Source organism: Molossus molossus, unplaced genomic scaffold (assembly GCF_014108415.1).
Source record: "Molossus molossus isolate mMolMol1 unplaced genomic scaffold, mMolMol1.p scaffold_m16_p_18, whole genome shotgun sequence".
Classification (NCBI taxonomy): domain Eukaryota; kingdom Metazoa; phylum Chordata; class Mammalia; order Chiroptera; family Molossidae; genus Molossus; species Molossus molossus.
The window spans coordinates 27,353,881-27,377,699 of NW_023425353.1; the positions used below are offsets into that span (position 1 = coordinate 27,353,881).

The window sequence follows — 23,819 nt, forward strand, 5'->3', positions numbered from 1 at the left end:
AAGTATGTATAACCCTGCATTGGCCTGTGGACCGAAGGGTCATGGGTTCAGTTTTGGTCAAGGGCATGTACATGGGTTGCAGGTTTGATCCCCAGCCCTAGCTGGGGTCCTGCAAGAGGCAACCAATCAATGTGTCTCTCTCACATCTCTCTCTCTCTCTCTCTCTCTCTCTCTCCCCTTCCCACTCTCTCTTAAAAAATCAATGGAAAAGTATTCTTGGGTGAGGATTAACAACAAAAAAGAAAAGTATATATATATATATACACACACACACTGTGGTTTTACTGAAATTATTATTTTATGAAAGAAGTTGCTTTATTATCTGTTAGAAATTTAAAATTTTTGTTTTTAAATGTATTTTTATTTTTTTCAGTTACAATTAACATTCAATGTTATTTTTTATTATTTTCAGAGTTTTTTTTCTAAAATTAAATAAGCTCATGATAGAGTTATTTGGTTTTCCAGCTCTTGACAGAATGCTGAACTTGTAATCATAAAGAGCTGATGAAGCATTGTGAAGGTAAACTTCAACTACAAATATTCATTATGAAACCTTGATATAATTTGTGATAATAATTTTTAAAAAAATTAAATAGCAAGTGAGTAGGTTCTCCAAATCTAGTCAGACCTCTAAATAAACACTGTAAAAGATATATCTGTATGTATTTATATATAATATATATACACACATACACATGTGTATAACACACATAGAACTAGCCTTTGAATTATTTTTTATTCCTTTTTATCTCTTATATTGTTTTAGACATCCCAAAGGGAAAATTAAGTGGTTTTGCCTTTGACCCAGATTACAGGTTACATTTTTCTTATCACTTTATTTGGGACTTTTTTTTTAACAACTTGTATCAGCTCAATGACTTTAGAATAAACTTTATCTAAATGAAAACAAAGTTCTAAGAGCTTTTTAGAAATTTTATATCAGGTATACTATTTCTTTTTTCTTTCTGCCTCTCCCATTTCTGATGATTTAATCCTTAATATAGCCCAAGGTAAACCCAAACCAACAAAATTCAGTTTATAGCTCTTAGAATTTGTTTGTGGGTAACATAAACTTGATATGAGCACATCTGAGAAGACCTTTTAATTTAAGATTTATTTATCCAACAAATATTTATTGAGCTCCTACAATATCTGTCCACCTGGAAACATGGCCTTACAGATAGTGAGACAGGTGTTTTTCAGTCTTGAGACTACACAACCCTGGGTAGGTGAACCAGTATCTAGCACTAGGCAGACAAATAACCACAGTTCAGTAAAAGGTGAGAAAATAACCAAGTGATTGAACCCAGCATGTTGGCATTTTACTATACCTGCAGGAATGCTCTTTGATCCTAACAAAGCATACTATATACACATAATTAATTTGCTCTTATTATGCACATTTAGTTTTTAAATATCAAGTTGATTTCCTTTGTCATACAATATATGTGTGAAATATTTACCCTGGCCACCAGCTTTTGAATTCAGAAAATGCAAACTAATTTTAATCTTAACCTGAAGTAAAACAGAAGACTGATCTACTCTGAAATGTAATCTGGTGTGGATATTATACATTTTATTTGCTGTCATGTGTTATAATTTTATATCCAAGTTCTGTATACCAGGCAAAATTCTTCATTCTTAGCGGATATGAATGAATGTTGTATATGCACTGAATGCCTTCCCTAATTCACAGTCTGTAACACAGGGGACTGAGTGTATTATAAGTACTTTATAAATATTTTTAAACTTGATTTAATTTTGAGGACAAGTTTTACTTTTTCAATATCACTTGTAGGAGATTCTCAGTGCTACTATTTTTCACAATTTTAGGGAATTTCCTAAATTACTCTTTAAAATGTTAATTTCTATTTTATGTAACATTTTTATGATACATAATGATATGAAATTAATGCCAGAAGACATTTACATTTGCTATTCTAAAGCGGCAAAATGGGATATGAAAGGGGAAAATATGTTAATTATAGACTTCAGCATTCTGTGTTAGATCTTTCAGTTGTTCTGGTCAGAAGAACAGGTTTTAAATGGCCTAAGGGCCAGAGCACTGTTTTACATTCTTGTTTGGAGGCTCCCAATGGCAACTGTAACAAATTCTGTTTAGTATTACTGCTGGAGAAAAGTTCACAATGTACAATAAGAAATGTTATTTAGACTTATTACTCATGCATCAAATAAAACTAGTTCCCTTTCAAACTTTTTGTTAAGTGTTATATTAAACACTATCAAGTTTTGGCCTATTAATTTGCTTATAATATATAAAACACTTAATTGATCAGCTATTTCATATATGAATCACAGTATTATCATCATAATTATTTTATAGTTAATCTCCTTTTACAAGGTAGATATGGGTTTATGAGCAACTTCAAATCAAAATACCAAAGAAACTGATTTAGATATAAAACAAAGCAAATGAGCAACCCTTGTTTTTAATGTGGCCTTGTGACATCTCTGAACACCCACTTTTAGTATGCCTTCATTTTGTGGTTGTAGAACCAAGGTAGGAGTCTGTTAACAAAAGATCAGTGCAGGGAATTTGCACCCTCTCCACCCTTGGGCACCCTGCCATTATCCTCCTGCAGCCACACCTATTTATATCCTGCTAGGGCAGTGATTTTCAACCAGTGTGCCACAAGAGGCACACTGGTGTACCACAAGAATTTTTAAAACATGCAATACCTGACTTTTCAGTTAGGAGCACTGACTTTTTTTCTCTTAGATTATCAAATTTAAAAATGACAACAGCCACCCTGACCAGTTTGGCTTAGTGGTTAGAGTGTCGGCCTGTGGTTCAAAGAGACCCGGGGTCAGTTCCCGCTAAGGGCGTGTACCTCGGTTGCTGTTTGTCCCCCACCCTGGTTGGGTTGTGCTGGTTGCAGCCACTCGGTGTGTCCCTTTCACGTCGATGTTTCTCTCTCTCTCTCTCTCCCTCCCGCTCTGTCTGAACAAAAAATCTGAGGAAGAACGTCCTCAGGTGAGGATTAAAAAAAAAAAAAATGAGAACAGCCAACACAATAGCTGTCTGGTGTGAATGCCCTGTTTTGAACCATAGATATGTAGGTTATATAATAGAGTTGTATCTTATTGGTCGCATTGCATAACAAGGTTGTGTCTGACTGGTTAATTCTTGGTACGAAAAATCCTTATATACAAGTATAGGCACCTGATTTTTTAAAAAGTCACTTTGGCCCTAGCCGGTGTGGCTCAGCGGTTAGAGCATTGGCCTGTGGTCTGAAGGGACCCAGGTTCAGTTCCCGCTAAGGGCATGTACCTCGGTTGTGGTTTGTCCCCGGCCCTGGTTGGGTTGTGTGGGTGGCAACCACTCGATGTGTCCCTTTCACGTCAATGTTTCTCTCTCTCTCTTCCTCTCTTTCCCTCCTGTTCTATATGAATAAAAAATGGAAAAATGTCCTCCAGTGAGGATTAAAAAATAAAATAAATAAAATAAAAAGTCACTTTGGGCTCTGGCCAGTGTTGCTCAGTGGTTAGAGCATCAGCCCTGGAACTGAAGGGATGAAGGTTCTATTCCTTGTTAAGGGCACATACCTGGGTTGCAGGTTCAGTCCCTGGCCACAGTCTGGGTGCATGTAGGAGGCAGCGAATCGATGTGCCAATGAATTCAACTTTAAAAGTTCAGGGATTGACAGAGTAACCTTATAAAAAAAAAACCTAAAAAATATATAGAAAAAGAAACAAAAAGTACAATTCCATTAATATGAAATATCCAGAATAGGTAAATCCAAAGAGACAGAGAGTAGATTAGTGGTTGCCAGGGCCTGGGGCAAGGGGAGGAGGAATAACTGCTTAATGGGTACAGGATTTCCTTTTGAGGTGATTAAAATGTTTTAGAACGAGATAGAGGTGATGGTTGTACAGCTTTAAAAATATACTAAATGCCACTGACTTGTATGCTTTAAAATAGTGAGTTTTATGTTCTGTGAATTTTACCTCAAAAAAAAAAATTCAGAGTTTGAGATAGCAGAAGAGAAAGGGAAAAGAATATCCAGTGTAAGAAAATAAAGCCTGGACTAATGAATAAGCATAGATTTCGGGGAGGAACTTAACAGAGATCAACCCATTTGACGTGGAGAATACATGTATGTGAGTTAGTGAGAAATATGTTTGGAGATGTAGATTTTAGGTAAGATGACAAAGGGTCTGGAATGCGGGCAAAGCAGTGTGGATTTTATCTTGTAAGGAGTGGTGAGATTCCAGGTCTTGAGAAGAGTGAGATGTTTTAGTTAGAAGAGTAATCTGATGGTAGTGTGCAGGGAAAGCAGTCAGGAGGCTATCGAAAAATCTAGACATAATATGAGGAGGGCCTATAGGAATGAAAAGGAAGGAAAATGTGAGACATATTCTAAAGCAGTGAGTGATACTCCAACTATGGTCTATGGACTGATGTTGCTGCTCACAAACTCTTAGTTGCTGACTTGACACAAGGTAAGTACAGCTTTGAGGATAAGCATTTAAAAATTTTTATACTGTCAGGACATTTATACTGTCAAGTATATGATTTTGCATTCTTACATTATAAAAGTATCCACATGGATTGAAAAGAAAATTTTTTTCACCCCAGAGTTAAGAGTACCACTGCCCTAAAGGATGAATTGACTAGACTTCATGACCAAGTCATGTAGGGCAGTCATCTGCCATTTCTCTCTCTCTCTCTTTTTTTTTTTTTAATTTTTTTCCTTTATTGATTTTATTTTATTTTTTTCAAATGAATTGTTTAATTCCAAGTGGTATAGAATTCCAAATGGAACAAAGACTGAAGAACACACTTGGGTAGGATTCTGGGCTGGGTTTACTCTGACCTCACAGCTAAGGTTGAAATGGCAGAACGAGAAGAACTGAAGAGATGAGCCACTGCATGATTATTATTATTACTATTATTATTGTTGTTATTTTTTTTACAAAAGTTTATTCTTAAATGTACAATAGGCTCCAAGACAACACTCATTCTAGCTGTAGATAGCAAGAGATGTTATGGTAGGGAATCCAGATGTTAAAAAAAGGAATGGAATTAAGGATCACCACTGCCCCAGGCACAAGGAACAGCTCACTTTTTTGCCGGATTTCTTAATTCCACCTGTGGCCAGGGGTACCTTCCCCACGGCCTTCGCTTTTAGCTCCTCAAGTTTCTTCTGTTCCTGCTTGAATGCCTTATCTTCTTCGTCCATCTCCTTGGCTTGCTTCTTGGGCTGTTCAGGGGCTTCTTCTTGCCATCTTTGTGGCAGGACATGGTGCCTACCGCCCCTTCCCCACCTTTATTGATTTTATTTTATTTATTTTTTATTTTTTATCCTCACCTGAGGACATTTTTCCATTTTTTGTTCAGATAGAGTAGGAGGGAGGGAGGGAGGGAAGGAGGGAGGGCTTACTAATTTCTGCACAATATTTAAAATAATAATGCTCTTTCTGATGCTTATATCCAAAGTAAATAGATGCGCTTAAATATCAAAAGTTATTCTGACTAATCTGGATTTCTGAGCCTCTCCTCTACTTTCTATCTTCCCTTCCTTTATTCTTCCCTCCTTCCTCCCCTGTATGCCTCTACTTTGCTCTAGCCCTAGTTCTTTTCTCTCCCTTCCACCTTTTTTTTCCCCCCATTTCTGGTGTTTCTCATATTCAAGTCTCTTTTTGTTCTTTTTCTGTCTCTGTTTCTCTTCCTCCAATGACTCTCTTCATTTCTGTTTTCTACTTTCCAGTATCTCTTTCTTCGTTTAGGTCTCTAACTACAATATGGAAGTGAGATGTATTTCTATGTGCTAATCAAATGATGAAGAAGGGATATTTTTCTTTGTTGAAATATAATTGACATATACAATTATAAGATATTTAACGTGTTTATTACAGTGATTTGATATATATATATACATATATAAAAAAGATTCCCTCCATCTAGTTAATTCATACATCCATTGCTCACATATTTATCTTATTTTTGGTGAGAACATTTAAGTTCTACGCTCTTAGCAAATTTAAGTTATACAATACAATGTTATCTATTATAATCACTATACATTAGGGAAGTTTTTATTCTGAATTTAACATGAACAAAATGTTATGCTGCTCTTTCTGAGACTAAATAAAATTAGATAGAACATAAATGGACTTCGACTTTTTTAAAATTATTAAATCACTAATCTTCAAATTAGGAGAACGGGATCAATAGATCTTAATTCATGAATCCTGGTAAAGCATAATGGCTTGTTGAAATAATTTCTAATTGTCTTTAACAACCTTAATTTCTGTTTTTTTCCCCAAATAGCAGATATATCATATAATCCTTTAGCATCTAATTACATCTTTAAATATGCAGTTACACAAGAGGTGGAATATTTGTTCATTCATTTTTTTTATCCTCACCTGAGGACATTCTTGCATTTATCTTCAGATAGAGTGGGAGGGAGAGAGGGGGGAAGAGAGAGAGAGAAACATCGATGTGAGAGAGACACATCTACTGGTTGCCACCCACACGACCCCAACTGGGGCCAGGGACAAACTGCAACGGAGGTACATGCCCTTAGTGGAAACCGAACCCGGGACTCTCTGGTCCGTGGACCGACACTCTAACCACTGAGCAAAACCGGCCAGGGCCATTTTGTTTATTCTTTATCGCCAGCATCTAGAACACTGCTGACAAATATCAGATGCTCAACAAACAATTGTTGCTTTTTATTTCAAATCCGCAAGCACATTCTACTTGCTAATCCTAAATAGTTATCATGGCTTTTTAGAGTAACATTGATCATTAGGATAACTTAGTTTATGATGGATTTATAAATGTAACTACATGATTGCTTAGATTCCTTTCATTCAGTTTACCCTTTAGCCTAGGCCAAAATGTCATTTAACTATCCTTCTAAAGGATTCTTCTCAAATTATCTCAAGCACCAAAAATGTAATCTAGCTATTGATAGTAACAGTTGATATTTATTGAGCTCTTATTCTTATCAGATCTGTTTTAAGTACATTACATACATTATCACATTTTGTTCTAACAATTATATAAGGTATACACTATTATCTCTATTTTGCAGATGAAGAAACAAGTACAGAGAGATAAAAATAAGCTTCCAAATGACAAATCTAGGGTTTGAACCCAAGCAACCTAGACCCAGCACCCTGTCTTGCACTCTTTAACAAGAACCCAATTACCCAATTTTAACTTGCCAGAGAATGAGATGTGTTCACCCCACCACCACCATTCCATACTTAACAATTAGATCTACATAAGAATAACCATATTCAAGTGTAACCATGGGTTAGATCTAAACTTTTAGTTGTTCTGGTTCACTGCAAATCAATTTGTGTGTCTTATAAGTGGTGAGCAACTTAAAAGTGCTTATTTTTGTTACTTTTGACAAGATAATATTAGATCACCAAATCTTCTCTAATAACTCCAAGACCACTTAAAACCAACCACTGTTGGGAGATTTTTTATTTTTCTTTCTTAAGTTACTCTTAAACTAAATAAAGTCATTTCAGTTTGCCATCCCAGGATATAGAGGTCATTTAATAACAAATTGTGTATGACAGTTGTGAAAAATCGAGGAAAGGCTGTAATTGGACTCTCTTGAGTCTGACCTCTAATGGAATCAATCAGCAAATTTGGAGAGGGAAGGGCAGTGGCAGATCCATGTATTTTGTTTGACAGGATAAAAATTAGTCATTTGAGAGTGTTCATATACTTTCACTTTCCACTTGTCTACCAAAGAGAATTTTCATTTGACAGTACAACACCCCCTTCCCTTCCCTTTAGAAAAGTTGATCTTACAAGGTCAGTTCCTAGATTTTTGTGACGAAGTACTGGAGAATGAATAGAAAGGGACTGGACATGAAAAGTTGGATGAGATTTAAGTTGATATACATAATAAAATGCTGGAGAGGAAGGAGAGGAAGAGGGAGAGATTATGAAATTACTGGGCTGAGAATGGAGAAAGTGTTCAGTTGGAAGGCTTTTGGTGAAGGAGATATTTGAGAGAATATGGTGTGTGAAAAAAATCTAAGGGAAGGGGGGAAATATGGGGGGGATATGAAGAAAGGGTTGCTTGTGGTTATTAATTGAATCTTCTTTAGTGTATTTTGAAAGACTGGAGTAGAGAACGGAATTTCTTTTAATATTGCAGGGAATGAGGAGTGTTCCAATTATATGTTGAATTGTGCTTCTTTACTTCTTAACATCAGTTTGGGTGATGTTGAGTTTGAAGTGCCTGAAGAGCCTCAGGTAGGGTGTTCAAAAGAGAACTGGAAATACAGATTTGGAACTCTTAAGAGAAGACTTGTGGTTAGAGACAAAGATTTGGGAGCTACTATCATGTGTTTATGGGTGACATTGGGGCCAAGAAGGAACTTGCAGAACACATAAAGTAGAAGGTCTCAGAAAGGAGTAGCAAGAAAAGAGACAAAAATAGTAGCTCTATAGTAGGATAAGAATTCAGAGAAACTGGTCTCTGGGAAGCTAAGGGAGGAGATAGTTTTAATAGTAGAGTTTGGATAAAATGTCAAATGCTGCAGAGGCAGAGATAGTGGTGTGCTGGAGCCAGCTCAGACTGACTTGTGGAAGTCAATAGTGAAATTTTCAGGATTTTTGTAAGCTGATAGTTATCCACAGCCATTATTAAAAATTAAAATGTATATACCTGCAGTTTAATAAGTGATGTTAAAAATAAAAATGAAGCCCTGGCCGGTTTGGCTCAGCGGTTAGAGCGTTGGCCTGCGGTCTGGAGAGACCTGGGTTCGGTTCCTGCTAAGGGCATGTGCCTCCACTGCAGTTTGTCCCCAGCCCTGGTTGGGTCATGTGGGTGGCAACCACTCGATTTGTCCCTTTCACGTCGATGTTTCTCTCTCTCTCTTGCTCCCTCCCACTCTATCTGAAACAAAATATTGAAAGATGTCCTCGGGTGAGGATAAAAAATAAATAAATGCATAACCAATGGACATAGACAACAATGCTAGGGGTGAGGGTGGGATTGGGAGGAGGGTGTCTAGGGGGGAAAAAAGAGAAACATCTATAACAAAAATTGCAAAAAAAATTACATGTAATAAAAATGAATAAACACACCAAATGTATCATTTCCTAATTATTTTACACTATTGAGATGTTCATGTTGATTGTATCTGTGTGGTGGAAATACTGTATACTGTTGTGTGCTATACTGCACTAGCTCTTCCCCATTCTGCTCTCAGTGACATCACATTGGTAACCTGAAATCAGTCATGGTGGGAGTATTTACACCCCATATATTGGCAAACACTACATATCAGATTATTTTCCCTAAAAGAAGAGTCATTGTTAAACATTTACTAATGTACCATTGGATAAATAGAATAAAATCAAGAAAAGTCTAATGGCTTTAGCAAGAAGGAGATAACTTGTTACTTGTGCTTGAGTTTCAGTAGAAAGATAGGTGACTAATCGCAGTGAAGAGGGTTGAGGAGTAAAATAATGAAAAGTGAAGAAACAAATGTTCAAATAAGTTGGAGAAGTAGTGAGTGAAACAGTTAAGCAAATTGTTATTGTTGATACTGGTTTTTTTTTTTTTAATTTAAGGCTTACAGACTCGATAACAATGTTAACAACGTTAACATACTTTATTAATCTCTGAAATGAACAACATGTGAAATGTATATTATGGTGGAAGCTTTTTTGTTGGAAAATTTAAGGAACTAGTTATCTAGAGGACACATTTGGGGAAAAGCTGCCATAGTATTTCACAATTAAGTTTGAAATACATATTATTGTTATTAAAGTTTCTTAGTTTTGCTGTGGCTGGTTTGGGTCAATGGTTAAGAGCGTCAGCAGGCCAGTGAGTCGTGGGTTCAATTCCAGTCAAGGGGACCTACCTCGGTTGCGGTTTATCCCCGGCCCCAGTCCAGGTCATGTGGGAGGCAACCAGTCAATGTGTCCCTCTCACATTGATATTTCTCTCTCTCCCTCCCACTCTATCTAAAGATAAATAGAAGAATATCCTCAGGTGAGCATTAAAAAAAAAGTTTCTTAGTTTTTAAGGAAATAAGGTCAATACTGGCTGTTGAATTTTGAGGGTTATTTTGCATTTTTATATAATCATATTTTCTTTTAAAATTTGACCTAATGCTCTGACACATTATTTTAATAGGTTTCTAATATTAAATTGTCTTATTTTCTGAGATAAATCTAACTTGATTATAGTGAAATATAAATGTGATAAAATAATATATATTATATATAAAATATACAAATAAAATTTATGTCTGGAAACTATACCTTCTATGGTACAATGCAATACTGTATGGATACAGAAAGGAAATTACAGATCTTAGTCATGGAAGAGAGTTTTGGGAAAGGATATAGAATTTTGCCTGCCTCTGAAAGTCACCGGAGCTGGCCAGTTTTCTGTTTGATTCAACTCTTAGGACTACAAGCTAGAAATAGATGGAAGTTCCCCAAAATCTTTACTTTCTTCTTTCTTTAGTTTCATTACTTTTTAATGAATTCATATGTATTTCAAAGGGAAATTGGAACAAATGTCAAGGAAAGTTATAACTATCTTAATCTGGAGTCAACATTCTTTAATTATTAGAGATTTTGTTCAAATTTTCTTTATTAATATTTTTTCTATTTTCACATATTTAAGCCCTTTCTAGTTGACTTACATGTAAGAAAAGTCAAAATAGTAATCCATTATAAAGTTGTTTCTCATGTGTTACACATGTTATATATAATGAACAGTTTTGGTATGGATACTGCTTTCATTTTGACAAGTAAGAGAGTGCTTATATAAATTGCCATCACACAGGCTAGAAGTTAGTCAGAAAACAAAACTTACAAGTCTAAGTCACTGATAGTGTAACTCTTTATAGAATAATATGTCCCAGTCTGAAAAAAAATTTGTACTTTATTATTCATATTGAGTCTACATTAAGAGGTTTTCCATTTCCAGAATTTCCAAACAAATAAACAAGATACATCGACTATAGTTTATATTCTTTCATATTAGAAATATAAAATGGGAAAACATTTTATATTCATGATCCACTACTTTTATGTCATGCATGGATAACAGAATAGTTTTTGCAAGTTTCAATTTGAAAGATGCAGAATTAAAAAAGAAAAATAATAATTCTTTGTAGGTTAAATTGTGCAGAACATTGAGTCTGGATATTGGGTCTATTAAGGCCCTGATGATAAGGCTTTTGGCAGTAGACAGTGTTTTGTCTTTACGGAATGTGCAGCTTTTCTAGGGTCCCTGAGCCCTTCATAAGAGCAAAGGATATGTATCCTAAGACCTTTGGCACTTTTACTCAGATAATATACTCTCTGTGTCTTCCTTTTAAAAATCTGCTTCATGTGGAATGTGCCACATCTGCTATCCCTAAGTGGTTGTAACACATCACTGTACTTTACCTTAGGCTTAACAGCTGTGTGCTATCTAGAATGAAGCTATGTTTTAATAAATATCATCTTTGTTGTGTATAACTTTTGTCAAACACCTATCTTTTGAGGTTATCAGTCCTTTTTTAAAAAAAAAGTTCTTTCTTCTTTATTGATTTTAGAGAGAGAGGAAGAGGGAGAGAGAGATAGAAACATCGATGAGAGAGAACATCGATTGGCCTCCTCCTGCATGCCCCACACTGAGGATTTAGCCCACAACCTGGGCATGTGCCCTGACCAGGAATTGAACCGGCGACCTCTTGGTGCATGGGTCGACTCTCAACCACTGAGCCATACTGGCCAGGCAGTCCTTTTAAAATAAGTTGTTTTTAAGTCTGTACAATAATGTAGGTGTCATTATTAATATGATGTAAAAGATGAAGGGGATGAAGGACCTTAACTCATGATCAATGACAGAACTCGGAAACTAGGTGAATGAATATAATATATGTCTCTGTGGGAAGATTCTACAGCTCTGCATGATTTATGAATCAGTTAGTAGCTGTCAGTTACTTTTAGAGAATACAAAACTGCTCAGGGAAAACAAAAATTCAGAATGAAAATGAACAGAAAAAAATAAATTCATCTGTACTTGTATACTTTGGCAGCCTTGGTTGTTAAGAATTTTTAATATGTGTGTATATTAAAAATCTTCTTTCTTTTTAATTGTTTAGATTTGAAAAAGGCCAATTCTAAACCATAGATATACAAGAAGGCCATTTTCTCAAACGAGAGTCACCCTTTAACAGTAAGTAAACTCAGAATTGATTATACTAAATCTTCTAAAGATTATCTTTTTTTTAAGAACATGAAAGTTATTCATAGTACTTTATTGTAAAATTTCTTACAGAGCTTTTATTTTGACTATCAGAATAATTTCTACTGTATAATTTGCCAGTTAGATGAGGGAGAACACAGTAATATATTTGTCCAAGACAAAACAAAGATAGGAAAGTGACCTAGAAGTTGAGAAATAATTCATATCCTTAGAAGTAAGTCTCAAGTACAAGTACTTTATTTAAGGTTCCTATCCTATGGAGATAAAAATTTAAGTATTTTGCCTGGTTCCTTATAGACCATGCAACCATGATTCCTGGTCACAAAGAAGAAAGTAACTTCAGTATCCAAGACTCATGTTCCAGCTCCCAAAGGCCAAAGCTGGAATAATTTGAACAATGAAATAAATAACTATAGTATTGGATTATAGCCCCCCCATATACAATATGTACATGATTTCATACTGATAGAAATCAATGCTGAATAAACAAATGGAAAGAGAACTTTTTCTTACAGAGGAGTTTAAATTAGTAAATGTAAAAGAAATGAAGGAAAAGAAAATTGCCACTAAAAAACCACAGTAATAATTGCTGCAGGCAAGATGAATACTAAAATTGGTTCAAGTGTAAGGAGAAACAGAGTATGTGTATAACCTCAAAGTATCTCCCCCGAAATATTTATTAATTGCATAGGGAAAAACAGTATCTTTACAGAGGAGAATCCTGGCAGACACCACTTAACCAGGTGATCAGAGTTAATATCAGCAATAATATTGAGCTCATATTCCCTCTGATAAATTGTCCTGAAAAGGGCACATCATGCCTTTGGTATTCTTCCAAAAAATTCGTAACCTCAATTGAATCATGAGAAAACCTTAGAAAAACCTAAATAGAGAGACATTTTATAAGATACCTGACCAGCATTCTTCAACAGTGTCTTGGGCATAAAAGACAAGTAAAGAAGCAAGAACTATACATTAAATATGTGCAGTGTTTCATGTATCCCTTATACCTCAATAAAGCTGTTTTTTTTAAAAAAAAAAAAAAAAGACTGGGGAACTACCACAGATTTGAAGGAGAATAAGGAAATATGGCAACAAATGAAATGTGGGATCCTAGATTGGATCCTGCAACTGAGAAAGGACATTAGTGGAAAAAAACTGTTGACACCTAAGCAAAGTAGCTTGTAGTATTGTGCCAGTGTTAACTTATTAGTTGTGATCATTACTATGGTTGTAATATGTAATGTAATAGTAGGGGAAGCTAGGTGAAGGGAACGTGGGAACTCTCTACTATCTTTGCAACTTTTCTTTAAGCCTCAAATTATTTCAAGATAAAAAGTTATTTGAAAGTAATATTGGAGTCACTAAATATTCATTCTTAAATTAGATTTTCACTGATTTATAGAGTGAGTTTCTGTTTGCAAATCTTAGAAAGAGAAAAGCAGGGGTATTGTTTTCATCAAGAATACTCTTTGAGCTGTGTTTCTTAATCCTCTCCATACACATTTCCATCCTTACCTCCACAGGTTTGATCTCCACTTAATATTTCAGGCAGTTACTTCTGGTCCCCTGGAAGACCTGTGAGTGGGAAAATTCCACAAGGCTCTGCCTCCTTGGGAACCAGCTCTTAGCAAAGTTTTTAGCTGGTGACGATCAGTGTCTGATTTGAATGTTCAAATCAAAACTGTGAAAGTATTTAGATCTCATTAGTAATCTCTTGGTTCACCAGTCGTCATTACTCAAGACAATATTTGAACAAGAACTTAGGATTAGTAGTTTTATATTTAAATGATGAAGATGAGAATATCATATTATTTTTAGGTAAAATGTCTGGTAATTCAGTGAATACAAGTAGTACTAAGGGGACTTTGATTCTTAAAGGAAATCAATAGCAGCATTTCATTTGCTTAGAAAATCAGTTTAAGCTTAGAAAAACCTAAACCACTTAAAATCAAAAGACCACGCTCTTGAAAGACAAAGTATGTGGCAGGTATGTACTTTGGCATCTGAAAAGCAATATTTGGTCTGAATTTAAGGGTTTGGACGTGAAAAAATTAAATGCTAGGTATTAGGAATTCTTCCCTACATTTTTTGCAGGTTTTTTGCTCTTATTTGTTCAACCAAGTGAATCACCTAGAGATGATTCCTTGGACACCATTTTCCAACTGGCAGTTTAAATGGCCCCTATATCATAAATTGTGCAAGTAAAAAGAAACCTGGTACACAGGAAACAGTAGAGTTGGGGTGGTTCGGAGAGTTGTTTGTGGAGTTAATTTATAACTAAGACAAATGAATCTATAAAAAGAAGAAAAGCCACATAAGAAATATGTTAACTGATTGTAAGGGGGAAAAAAGAGTTTAGATAAAAGATATCTGAACTTGTTTGGTCCCAATGATTTTATGGCTGAGGAATTCAATTATAGGTGTACTGGGTGGAGCAAATCACAATTCTGTAAATTACTAATAGGACACAATGATCTTTATCATTTTCTGTATGTGCTCACATGCAAAGTTCAGTCCAGCCCTCTGTAAATAAACTCTCAGTCTAGCTATACTGCTATGTATGAATTCAGGGCTTCAGGATTAGAACATAGATAATGTTTACTTTGAAAACCTTAGAGGCGGATAGGTAATACATTCAAAATAAGATTGGGAACTAGAACAAATTACTTTTGCTTTTGAATTTGGGTATTGGGTTTGTTTCATTTTACATTAAATTCTTTTAAGACATTTTTATTACCAAACACTTGTGAAAATAGTTTTTAAAATAAAAAGACCACATTTAATCACATATAAATTACTATTCTTACTTATGCATAGTTTCTCCCAAGTTCTTGTTAATATATTTACATTTTTTACTTACTGACATTTATGGTATATGTAACATTTTTGCTTCTTTCACTGTTAGATCATATAAATCTTTCTTTGTGTCTACTTAGCTTTCAAATTTGTCGTAATGGCAACATAATAGTTTGTCTTAGTTATATCATATAATTTGGTAACAGTTTTAGGTAGTTTTTAGTTTTTTATCATTATACAATTATTATTTACTCTAATGCTATTACATATAGTGAATATCTTCATGCATATATTTCACTTTTTTTTCTTTATTGAATTTAAAGAGAGAGGAAGTGAGAAGGAGAGAGACATAGAAACATCGATGAGAGAGAACATCGATTGGCCACCTCCTGCATGCCCCCCACTGGGGATTTGGCCCACAACCTGGGCATGTGCCCTGACCAGGAATTGAATGGGCAACTTCTTGGTGCATGGGTTGACACTCAACCATTAAGCCACACCAGCTGGGCCATATTTCACTTTTTAAAAATCATTTTCTTCAACTAAATCACTGAAAGAGAAGTTTCTATGTCAAAAGGTTTAAGCAACTATATTACTCTTGTATTATTAGTTTATATGACATTTCACATTACTCTGAGGATATATTAATAGCAAGATGAATAAAAACTTATTTCCAAAGCATACATTTAAGTGATTTCTATTCATTTAAATGTATTATTATTTTTTTAGCCATGGCTTTGTGTGTGTTATAGTGAGATGAGGGTAGAGAGGAGTGTCACCAATTACTTTGATATCAGAAAAATACGGGATTTTTGGTGGTTGGGGGATTAGGGGGCAAAATCAGATTATGTTCAAAGGCTGTGCCAAATTTAAATAAAACATAAGGACTGTGATGCAGGATCCTCACGGCCTTCAAGTCCACACCTTGCTGGTTGTTAGAAAGAAATGCCTGCTTTGAAAATAAACTTTAACAAAGTAGGACTTCCAGAGCACTGTATACAAACCAATTTTTTAAAAGATTTATTTAAATTAAATATTTTAAATTTGTGATTTGAATATTTGAGGGGAATATTAATTTTAGAATAAAGATATAAAAGAAAATTTGAAGATACAAAATTATGTAGTTAAATGTATTATAGTTAATAGGAAACGATTATGGGTAATTGTGTTTTTTTAATTCTAAACTTTCATTTAGAGGTTAAGTTATAGTTAATGACAGTTAATGAAATAGAAATGACTGTTTTTACTGCAGTGTGGTGTATTTTATTTTTAAACATCAAATAAAAAATGTAATAATAAATATCATTTTAAAGAAAAAATTATCTATAATCTTAATATTCTTATTCAAACTGTTTTAATTTCTGTAAGTTTCCTTCCAGTCTGAATACATATATATATACACACATATTTGAGAAATTGTTGTCCCTGATCTTCAGTGTCTATAAAATTAAGGGATTGTGATAAATGACTTCTAATTTCTTAATGACTTTCAAATCTCTTTCGATTCAAAAACAACGGTTTCAAACCTAGCTGTGTCTAAACTACATAATATTTTCTGGGAAATGTATAAGTCCATCACAGCGGGTACTATCTTTACTTAAAAACATCATTCACAACTATAAAATGTAGAGGATTAATTTTTAAAACTTAAGCCTGAAAGAAAAACTTCTGTGATATAGAAACTATGAATTAACAGTTTGTTAAACTGTAGAATGCATGGTAGGGGAAGAGATTTGATTATTTAAGATTCTTGAGTAATAATTTAAATAAAGCAGTTTTCTCAAAGTAGTAATTTTTATAAAACCTAATGTACAAGTGTGTCGAGTAAGAGAGGATAAAAATTTTTTGATGATTACTCAATTCTCATTTATATCACATGCTTTCATTCTCATAAGAGAAAAAAATTTAAATCCTTTTATAATTTATTAATTTTAATGTTTTCATTAACTAACACTATATAAAATTGATTTTGGCACCTAATTAGACTAGTTAGGGAAAATGTACATGTCTTCATTATCTCCCTTCCACAATTTTGTTTGAATTTTTAAAAAATTGCTAATAATGAACTCTATAGTCCTAGATATAGCATGCATGATTCTTTGGATATTTCCAATAACTAATATGTTACAAATAATGTGCATAAATTCCACCATAGTATCATATAGTAAAAAGATGAATAATTAGAAGCCACTGTTATTCCATGGAACGTAAGTGAAGCAAGTATGATCTCTTTCATGTTATTATAGTTATTTTTTCTTTATGCTCATGAATTCCTATCCTTCAGTCCAGATCCTGTGATCTGAAATCATTTAAATTATTAAAAGTTTTATATTTTTAACCTTTTATACTTCCAGTAGACAGGACATAGGAAATTTAGTGACGTAAACTCTTTAATAATCTTTAAAAGTCATAAGACTTGTTAGCTGTGCCTAGAAACAATTAGGAATAAATTTCAGGGAAATACCATAATGGCATAACTTTTGTTTTCTTTTGTTAGCAAGCCACATGGCTTTCCTCTCAAACCCAAGGAATATGTAGTGTGGTCTAAGATTTTAGCATTACAGAAATATATGTTTCCCTAAGTTTACAAACTATAATTTGTGATTGCTATTTTTCTTATCTGTGAAGGAAGTACAACAGCTCCCATTGGGGAAATACCATGTTAAGTAAATCCTAAAATAAGAAATCTAAGGGAAAGGTCACATCCTAATAACTTGTGCAAATCTAAATTCCCATGGACCTTTAAAATTATTTTGTAGGAGTAGAGTATTAAAAACGTGTTGTTGAACTTCTTCCAGATAGTGTCATAAAATTGAGAGCGCTTTTGTGTACAGAATTAACCACTGAAGTATAAATACAATTGACAAGGTCTAATTTTTTTTTAGCAATCTATTTTGAAAATCCAGATAAATATTCATGACTAATAGACCACAAAATATTTTTTCTTACTTTCACTGGACATATCAGGAGTATTACTCAAGAAGTATTATAATAATTACATACAAACGATGAAAATAATTTTCCTATTACTATAGAGATTTTTTTTTATCCTCACCTGAGGACATTTTTGCATTTATCTTAAGATAGAGTGGAAAGGGCAGAGGGAGGAAGAGAGAGAGAGAAACATTGATGTGAGAGAGACACATTGAGTGGTTGCCACCCACACGACTCCAACCGGGGCTGGGGACATACTGCAACTGAGGTACGTGCCCTTAGCGGGAACTGAACCTGGGACTGAACCTGGGACTCTCTGGTCCATGGGCCAGCGCTCTAACCGCTGAGCCAAACTGGCCAGGGCTATAGTGATGTTTAATACTCGGTTTTTTACTAACACTGACCTCCAGTTATACTTTGAAAGAACCCTAACTATATAGTTACAGAGAAAGTTGCTACTTTGGGAGTCAGAACACCTGGCTTATAGTTTCTCCTCTGCTGTTAATTGGAAGTCTCTTAAAGCTGGACCTCAATTTCCATATCTGTTAAGATGTTTATTGTGAGAATCAAATAAGATCAAATATATAAAGGGTTTAGAAAAATTTTACAGCATTATATATCTTTAAGCAATTACTATAGTCATTGCCTTTAGTTTTTATCTTTTCCAAATGAAGAAATCAAAATAGATGGAGAACAAGTAATTTATTCTCTCCCACTCAAGCTAAAAGTCACCAGTACACCCTAGCAGTATTCCACTCACTGTCCAATACAAGTAATTCTTTAATGGGGTGGGATTTGAGTGGAAGCTATTTGTTCCATCATGCTGAGTACACAGGTATTACATTTTGCCATCAGGATTGATTGTTTTCTAGAATATACTAATCCTTTTTTAAATATGTTGTTGGAACTGTGTCTTGAATATTTATTTATTATCTATTTATGTATTGCTTTAGAGAAATGTACATCTTTATTCCTTAGACTCTACTTTCTTTATTTAAACAATGTTTTTTATTGATTTTAGAAGAGAGAGGAAGTGAGAGGGAAAGAGAGATAAAAACATCGATGAGAGAGAACATCGATTGGCTGCCTCTTGCATGCCCCCCACTGAAGATCAGGCCCATAACTTGGGCATGTGTCCTGACCATGAATCGAACCAGCGACCTCTTGGTGGATGGGTCGACGCTCAACCACTGAGCCACACTGGCTGGACGACTCTACTTTCTTATTACCAATTAAAGCAGAACTGAATTGGTTTTTGCCTTTTTGGCCTACTGCTACTTATTTTCTCAATAAGGATTATGTGTTTTCAGTAATTTAAGGATTTATAGGAACTTAGCTGGGTAGCTTCCTATTAAGATCCATTCTGTAGCAAGCCATTTGTTGAAATTAATTAGATATTTCTGCATTTAGTTATTTCACTTTCAGACCCCACAGTAATATATTGCCATACAATGAAAAATATAAAAGAATTTGCTTAAATTCTTTTTTTTTTTTTTTGTAATTTTATAACTTTATTCAACAATTAACAGTCCGTTCTCATCCACATTAATTGTTTGTAGATTTTTGAAAGCAGTAACAGGTACATAGGTGACCAATGCATAGAGTTTGTTTGGGGAATCTTCACCCTTATTACGTTTTCTGGACAACCACACCCGGATACAGTATGGCACATTCCTTATTCCTTTGGCCCAGACAGCTTTGTTCTGCCTAGTGTCAATGCGTACATCTGGAGTTCCCATCTCCTTCATGGCAGATTTCCGGACCTCCTTGAGTGCTCGAGGGGCATGCTTCTTGAAACCCACTCCATGGGTGCGCTTGTGAATGTTGATGGTGTTCTCTCTGGTCACTACCTCGCTGATGGCAGAAAGGCCCTTCTTCTTCTCCCCACCCTTCTTTGTGGGAGCCATTATGCTGGCCCGAGTTGGAAAGAAAGCTTAAATTCTTATCTATGTGAGATGATATATGTTCAAAGAATCTCTATAACTATTCAACATATTTTTAATATCTTTGTTCAGTAAAAGCATTAAATGCCTGCACTGTGTATGTTAGTTCATTTTTTAAATTTTATTTTATGCACCACCATGAAAATGGTGAGATGTAACAGATCTATATCCAACCACATATTCACCAGAGAAAGTGCTAAGTGGAAGCAATCACACTTTAAAAATATAATGCCTCTGTGTCTGACAAAGTAGATTAACTTCCTTTAAGTTCTAATCCTTTTTAAAGAATAACTGACCCTGGATGAATGATGGCTGGAATGTGGTGAAATGACTTGACTTTCACCCTGAGTGATACAAAAAATGTTGCCCACTTGTGTTCTCAATTTTTGGAGTAATTATTTTTACCCATCAGACTTTGGAATAAAAGTAATGGCAACAGCAAGAGTCTAAGAAGAGTAAATTCTTTGTACACTTCTGCTCCCTGGTACAAAAAATGGTGGGGGAAAATATCTTTTTACATATGAACCTGCTGATTGCTGCTACTATAAATTTGTTTTTCCAGCCTTTTTATTTCCATTGACTTTTTTTTTTTTTTTTTAGTTCAGATTTTCTGTATTCATCACTTGAGTTACTGCAAATTGTCTCTCTGACTCAAGAACTCACCATTTTCATTTTGTCCTGCAAGCTGACAGTTATCTTTCTAAAACACACTATGTTTCCACATCACCCCCTCTTTCAAGGAGCATTAGAGGCTTTGTGGTCATTCTCAACCTAACCCCTCAGTCTTATCACCTCCATTTGCTACCACAAATATTATGGTTCAGCCAAATCAGGCTGCTCAGTATACTTCTCACAGCATTGGGTTCATGACTGGAATGTGCCAATTATAATATGATGTTGTTAATTTTATCATTTTATGGAGTGAGCTTCTTGAGAACTGAGACTATTTTCTAGGTATTCCTAGTACTTAACATAGTTTCTAGCAAATATTATACAAATAACAAAATTATAATGCTATCGAAATTAAATTATTCAGATATACTTTTATATCTACTGATTAAACATTATTAGCAGTCTTGCCTAAATATTATTTTTAAATTTATCAACTAGAGATGCAAAGTATGGCAAAATAGAATTATTTTAAGAAAAGAATTCCCATGATATAATATGTATTTAAATTTTTGTAGATTTAAGCTTTGTGTAGATTTTTTTTTCAAATGTTGAAAATGAATTCATAAAAGCACAAAAGTACATTGTCAGCTACTTTTTACTTATATAATTTGAAGATGACAAATATTCAGTTTACAGACTTATTATGGTTTTTCAACTTTCTATAGCATTTGAAGCAGAGCTTATAAGTCAGGTAACAGTCTAGAATAGTTATTTGTACTGAGATTTTTTTTTTTTTGCTCCTATTTGTATATGTTATTTATTAAACAAATATTTATTGAGCTACTTTCATATATCCAGCAGTGTTCTAGACAAGACAGAATTGTGAAATATTCTTGATCACAGTCTTGTCTCAAAGCCAAAGACAATACACACAGCACATGAAAGAATTAAAAATTAGAGCAGGGCAATGTGTCAGTGAGGAAAAATATGTAGTAAAAGTTCATATAAGAAGACACAAATGCAGAGTTGGAATAATCAGTTGTTGTTTCATCAATGGTTGCATCTGAGCTGAACCCTGAAAAGGATATGAATGCATGAGAAGGAAGAAGATGGAAATTTTAAGCATTAGGAGCATCACAGGGAAAGAATTTCAAGATATTTATGAGCATATTGTATTCTAGAATCAGTGGGACAGTCACATAGGAAGAGGACAAGGGCTAACTTTGGATACAAAGGCTTTAGTGAAAAACTTGGACTTTTGTCTAGGAGGCATTGGAGAACTTGAAGATTTGGGGGTAGGGAAGTGGTATGATAAAAAGCAGCTCTGTTTTGAATGGATAAGTGAAAGATATTTTGATAACTTATAAGATTTGACGACTGAATAAAACAAAGAGGATGAAAGAAAAAGAATTTAAAATGAACTTTCAGTTGATGTATAGAGTGATAGAGGTAATAACAGAAATATGGAAGAGGGACTTTTTGGGGAGAAGAAAGATGAATTTGATTTTAGACTTGAATTTGAAATGAAGATGGAATGTCTCAGTAGGACTATCCCAGAGAGATGTGAAGATATGGAACTGAACCTTGTTTCAGATGTCAGAACTAGACATGTTGATTTGGGTCTCATTAGCATAGAGTGAAGAATGTGTTGAAAGCTGAAATCTTAAGAAACAACACAAAGATAAAGTTTAAAAGAGGAAGATAGATCTATTTTTAATATTATGAGGAACCTCCATATTTTATTCCTTAGTGGCTGAACCAATTTACATTCCCACCAATAGTGTACAAGGGTTCCCTTTTTCCCACATCTTTGCCAACACTTGTTATCTCTTATCTTCTTGGTGATAGGTGTTCCGATATCTCATTGTGGTTTTATTTGCAGTTCCCTGATGATTAGTCATGTTGAGCTACTTTTCATGTACCTGTTGTCCATTAGAATATCTTCTTTGAGAAAATGTCTATTTAGTTCTTTAGTCTGCTTTTTAAATGGATTGTTTGGGGGTGGAGGGGTTGTTTTTATTGAGTTGTATGAGTCTTTATATAGTTCAGATATTAACTCCCAAATGTTATCCCATTCTGTAGGTTGCCCTTACATTTTGTTAATTGTTTCTTTTAGTGCTTGGAAGAGTTAAGTTCTAGCCTCTTAGCAAGTTTGGTGATTTTAATACAATATTCCTGTCTACATTTATGATATTGTTCATTAGATCTCTAGGACTTAGTTACTACCTGTTGCAAGTTTGTATGTACCCTTAAAAAACATTTGTCCTGTTTCCCCAGCCCTGGTAACCACATTTTACTGTTTTTATAAGTTTGGCTTTTTGGATTCCACATAAGTGAGATAATAAAATACTTGACTTTCTCTTTTGATTTATCTCACTTAGCATGATGTGTTCAAGGTTCATCAGGTTGTCCCAAATGGCAGGGTGTCCTTCTTTCTCATGGCTAAATAATATTCCATTGTGTATGTATACAGGGATGGACAAAAGCAGGTTTACATTTGTGAGTACACGAAACACAGAGTTGATTTTTGTATTATTTATTTATTTATTTATTTATTTATTTATTTATTTATTACTGTATTGTATTACTTATTTGAATTATTTGTTTTCTTATTATTGTTATTACTTCATATCCTTACTTATGATTTACCTTTTAGGTAATTATGGCTGGTAACTTAACGTACTTTTGCCTACCCCTGTACACTTACTCATGCATACACATACAGGGTGGGGCAAAAGTAGGTTACAGTTGTGAGTACATGAAACAGAACTTATTCTTGTATTATTACTTATCAGTTATTATTGTATCATTTCCCATACAAATAACTGTAAACCTACTTTTGCCTACTCTGTCTATGTACACTACATCTTTATTCATCTATCGATGGACAACTAAACTATTTCCAAATCTTGGCTATTGAGAATAGTGATGCAGTAAACATGGGAGTGCATGTCCTGTTTTCATTTTCTATGGGTCTATACCCAGAAGTGGAATTTCTGAATCATATGGTGGAAATGATAATTATGTAACATGATAGAGGGTCTAATTATTACTACAGTGGCAATTATATTACAGTATACAAGCATGCCAAATTAACATGTTGTACAATTAAAATTTATACAGTGTTATATGTCAAATATATTTCAATTTCAAAAAGGAAGATAAGAGAGTAGAAAGAGTAGATCATTGGTGCCAGATGAGAATAGTTTTAAGAAGAGGAAAAGGAAAACAACACCTATTATCTCTTGTGTACCTGTCATTATGTTAATAACTTTACATCTGTAATCTTATTTAAGTCCTCACAATAACC

At 34.2% G+C, this 23,819-nt stretch overlaps 2 protein-coding genes and 1 pseudogene across 2 annotated transcripts in view; 1 reads left to right on the forward strand and 2 right to left on the reverse strand.

The window, feature by feature from the left end:
* Window positions 1-23,819, forward strand: part of PPARG (peroxisome proliferator activated receptor gamma) — a 139,728-nt gene that overhangs the window by 8,363 nt on the left and 107,546 nt on the right. The window contains exon 2 of the mRNA XM_036266576.1: window positions 12,118-12,191. The gene's annotated coding sequence lies outside the window, so the exon portion shown is untranslated. The remainder of the gene's footprint in view (window positions 1-12,117; window positions 12,192-23,819) is intronic.
* LOC118633538 lies at window positions 4,981-5,266 on the reverse strand (annotated as a pseudogene).
* LOC118633539 (60S ribosomal protein L31-like) lies at window positions 19,466-19,877 on the reverse strand. Its single transcript, XM_036267459.1, has one exon. The coding sequence runs from the start codon at window positions 19,859-19,861 to the stop codon at window positions 19,466-19,468; it is 396 nt and encodes a 131-aa protein (XP_036123352.1). The 5' UTR covers window positions 19,862-19,877.

What these genes read in the sequence shown, in the direction of transcription:
- LOC118633539 (XM_036267459.1), bottom strand. Translation starts at nt 19,861, where the DNA reads ATGGCTCCCACAAAGAAGGGTGGGGAGAAGAAGAAGGGCCTTTCTGCC.